Source organism: Vollenhovia emeryi, unplaced genomic scaffold (genome assembly GCF_000949405.1).
Source record: "Vollenhovia emeryi isolate VEMERY1.0 unplaced genomic scaffold, V.emery_V1.0 DF945109.1, whole genome shotgun sequence".
Lineage (NCBI taxonomy): Eukaryota > Metazoa > Arthropoda > Insecta > Hymenoptera > Formicidae > Vollenhovia > Vollenhovia emeryi.
This window is the reverse complement of record NW_011961257.1, coordinates 1-2274: the sequence shown is the minus strand read 5'-3', so window position 1 is coordinate 2274 and position 2274 is coordinate 1. Positions and strand designations below refer to the sequence as shown.

At 31.4% G+C, this 2274-nt stretch overlaps 1 protein-coding gene across 1 annotated transcript; it reads left to right on the top strand.

Annotated features, from left to right (window-relative positions):
- The first annotated feature begins 351 nt into the window (after positions 1-351).
- Positions 352-1679, top strand: LOC105561923 (putative nuclease HARBI1). The gene is made up of 3 exons (XM_012012306.1): positions 352-962; positions 1027-1126; positions 1221-1679. The coding sequence occupies exons 1-3, from the start codon at positions 352-354 to the stop codon at positions 1677-1679; spliced, it is 1170 nt and encodes a 389-aa protein (XP_011867696.1).
- Positions 1680-2274: the final 595 nt, after the last annotated feature.

Below are 2274 nucleotides of genomic sequence, written 5' to 3'. Positions count from 1 at the left end.
TCTGGCTTTGTTTACACCGTAAAATGATTTGATACGTGAACCAAAATGATGCGTACCAAATGTTAAATCCGACTGCGTTTACACCATGTGTATTAAATGTGCAAAAAAGTACATTAAGGTTAGGTTTGATACAGAAGCGTATTATATTTAATTTATGGTTGGAAAATCGGTGATCCTTAGATTGCGATGGATTCGGAAAATATTATCAGTGTATTTACAAGCTTAGTCGGACTTTTAAAAATAAGTCAAGATTTTCGAAGAAAACAGTTACGAAAACTTTGTTCCCGTAGACGACGTGCGTTAAAGAGAAGACTTCGTACTTTATATTTCCAAGGAAGGAACAAGTTGATAATGACATGGATAAAAATTAATTCAAAACCTTTGCAATTAATCATGGAAGGAATACGGTATCAAAGAGTTTGGAAATTGGAAAGAAGTTTGGATTTTTGGAATAGAATAGTAAATATTCATTATGATTTAAAACAGTGGATTGAAAGTTTTCGTATGTCTAAAACTAGTATTTTACAATTATGTGATCAACTCAGAGACGAATTGGAACCATTACCAAACTTTTTACAACCTAGAGAACCTATATCTGTAGAAAAACAAGTAGCTATTGCCCTGTACAAATTGGCAAGTACAGCTGAATATAGAGTTGTTGGAAATGTAATGGGCATACATAAATCTTCCGTAAAAAAGTGCTTATACAGAGTAGTAAAGGCTATTAATAAAGTCATGCTGCGTCAATATATACACATGCCAGATGAAATTGAAGCAAGATTTATAAGTGACAAATTTGAAGAAAAGTGTTTCATTCCCCAAATTATTGGCAGTATTGATGGAACGCATGTTGAAGTTATTCCACCAAAAGAAGGGTATAGAGATTTTATAAACAGAAAAGGATGGCCTTCATACAATATGCTTGCTGTTGTTGATTATAATGGAAGGTTATTTTCTCGTATGTTACATAGAATTTGAGGAAATTTATTTGATGTTCAGAATTTTATTTAGAAATTATAATTACAGATTTAGAAATATTGTGGTAAAACATCCAGGGAGTTGTCATGATGCTGCAGTTTTGAAAGACAGTATTCTATATCAAAATGCTGATACAATAATACCTCAGGTAAACATTTTGTACGACAAATACTTAAACATTTATTTCTATATATACATATGTATATAAGTGGAGATTACTCATGATATTCAATACTTTTCAGAGTACTCGTACAATTAATGGATTGGAAATACCGTTCATGATTGTCGGAGATCCGGCTTATCCATTATTGCCGTGGCTTTTGAAGGGTTTTTCTGGTTCATTATCAGCAGAAGAAGAATCTTTTAATGTTTATCTGAACTCTGCTCGAGTATCAGTAGAGATGGCATTTGGTAGACTAAAAGCCAGATGGAGAATTCTGCACAAGATAAATTGCGATTACAAATTTGCACCAGAAATTATTTCAGCATGTTGCATTTTACATAATTATGTGGAAAGTAAAGGTTATATATTTTTAACACAATGGTTAAGAGAACTTGAAGTATCCGAGCTGGCAACACCACAACCAAATACGCAGACCAATGTTGAAAAAAATTCTATTGAAGGCACAAACATACGAAATCATATAAAACAATTTCTATCAGAGAATTTTCCATTGCGAAAAGCATTAATACAACCTTGAAAATTATGAACATTTGATATTCAAATAATTGAATATTATTTTATGTATATTATGTGTTATAAAAAAATGTAACCATTATAATATAAATATATACAGGATCTCCCAGAAAAGGGATAAAAATTGTCATGGAATCTGTAGAATGGATCGAGGTGAACAAGAAAATCTGAGAACGTGCGATACTTACGATAATTATTGAGCTATTACTTAATTAAAATTTGTAAGCCAACGAGCGTGCGTACTCGAGTCGTTTGTTATACATGCAAGGCAAAGAGGAATTAACACTCTTTTTAAAATTTCTATAGTTTTTAATATTCGTGTTAACATTCAGTCGTTTGTAATGTTTAGACTTACAAGATCACAGATTGAAAAATATATTTTACTTATAATTATCATAAATAATATATTCAGACAGCACATCCCTCAAAGAAACGGCCATGCTATCTTGAGGATATCCAAAAACGTCCCTAGGATATCCGTCAGAGATTTTGTGCTGTCTGGGACATATAAATGTTAACATACACAAAGTAACATAATATTATATTTTCTATAATTGCACAAAATACTAAAAGTATTGTATAGTGCCTTAACTTAAAAC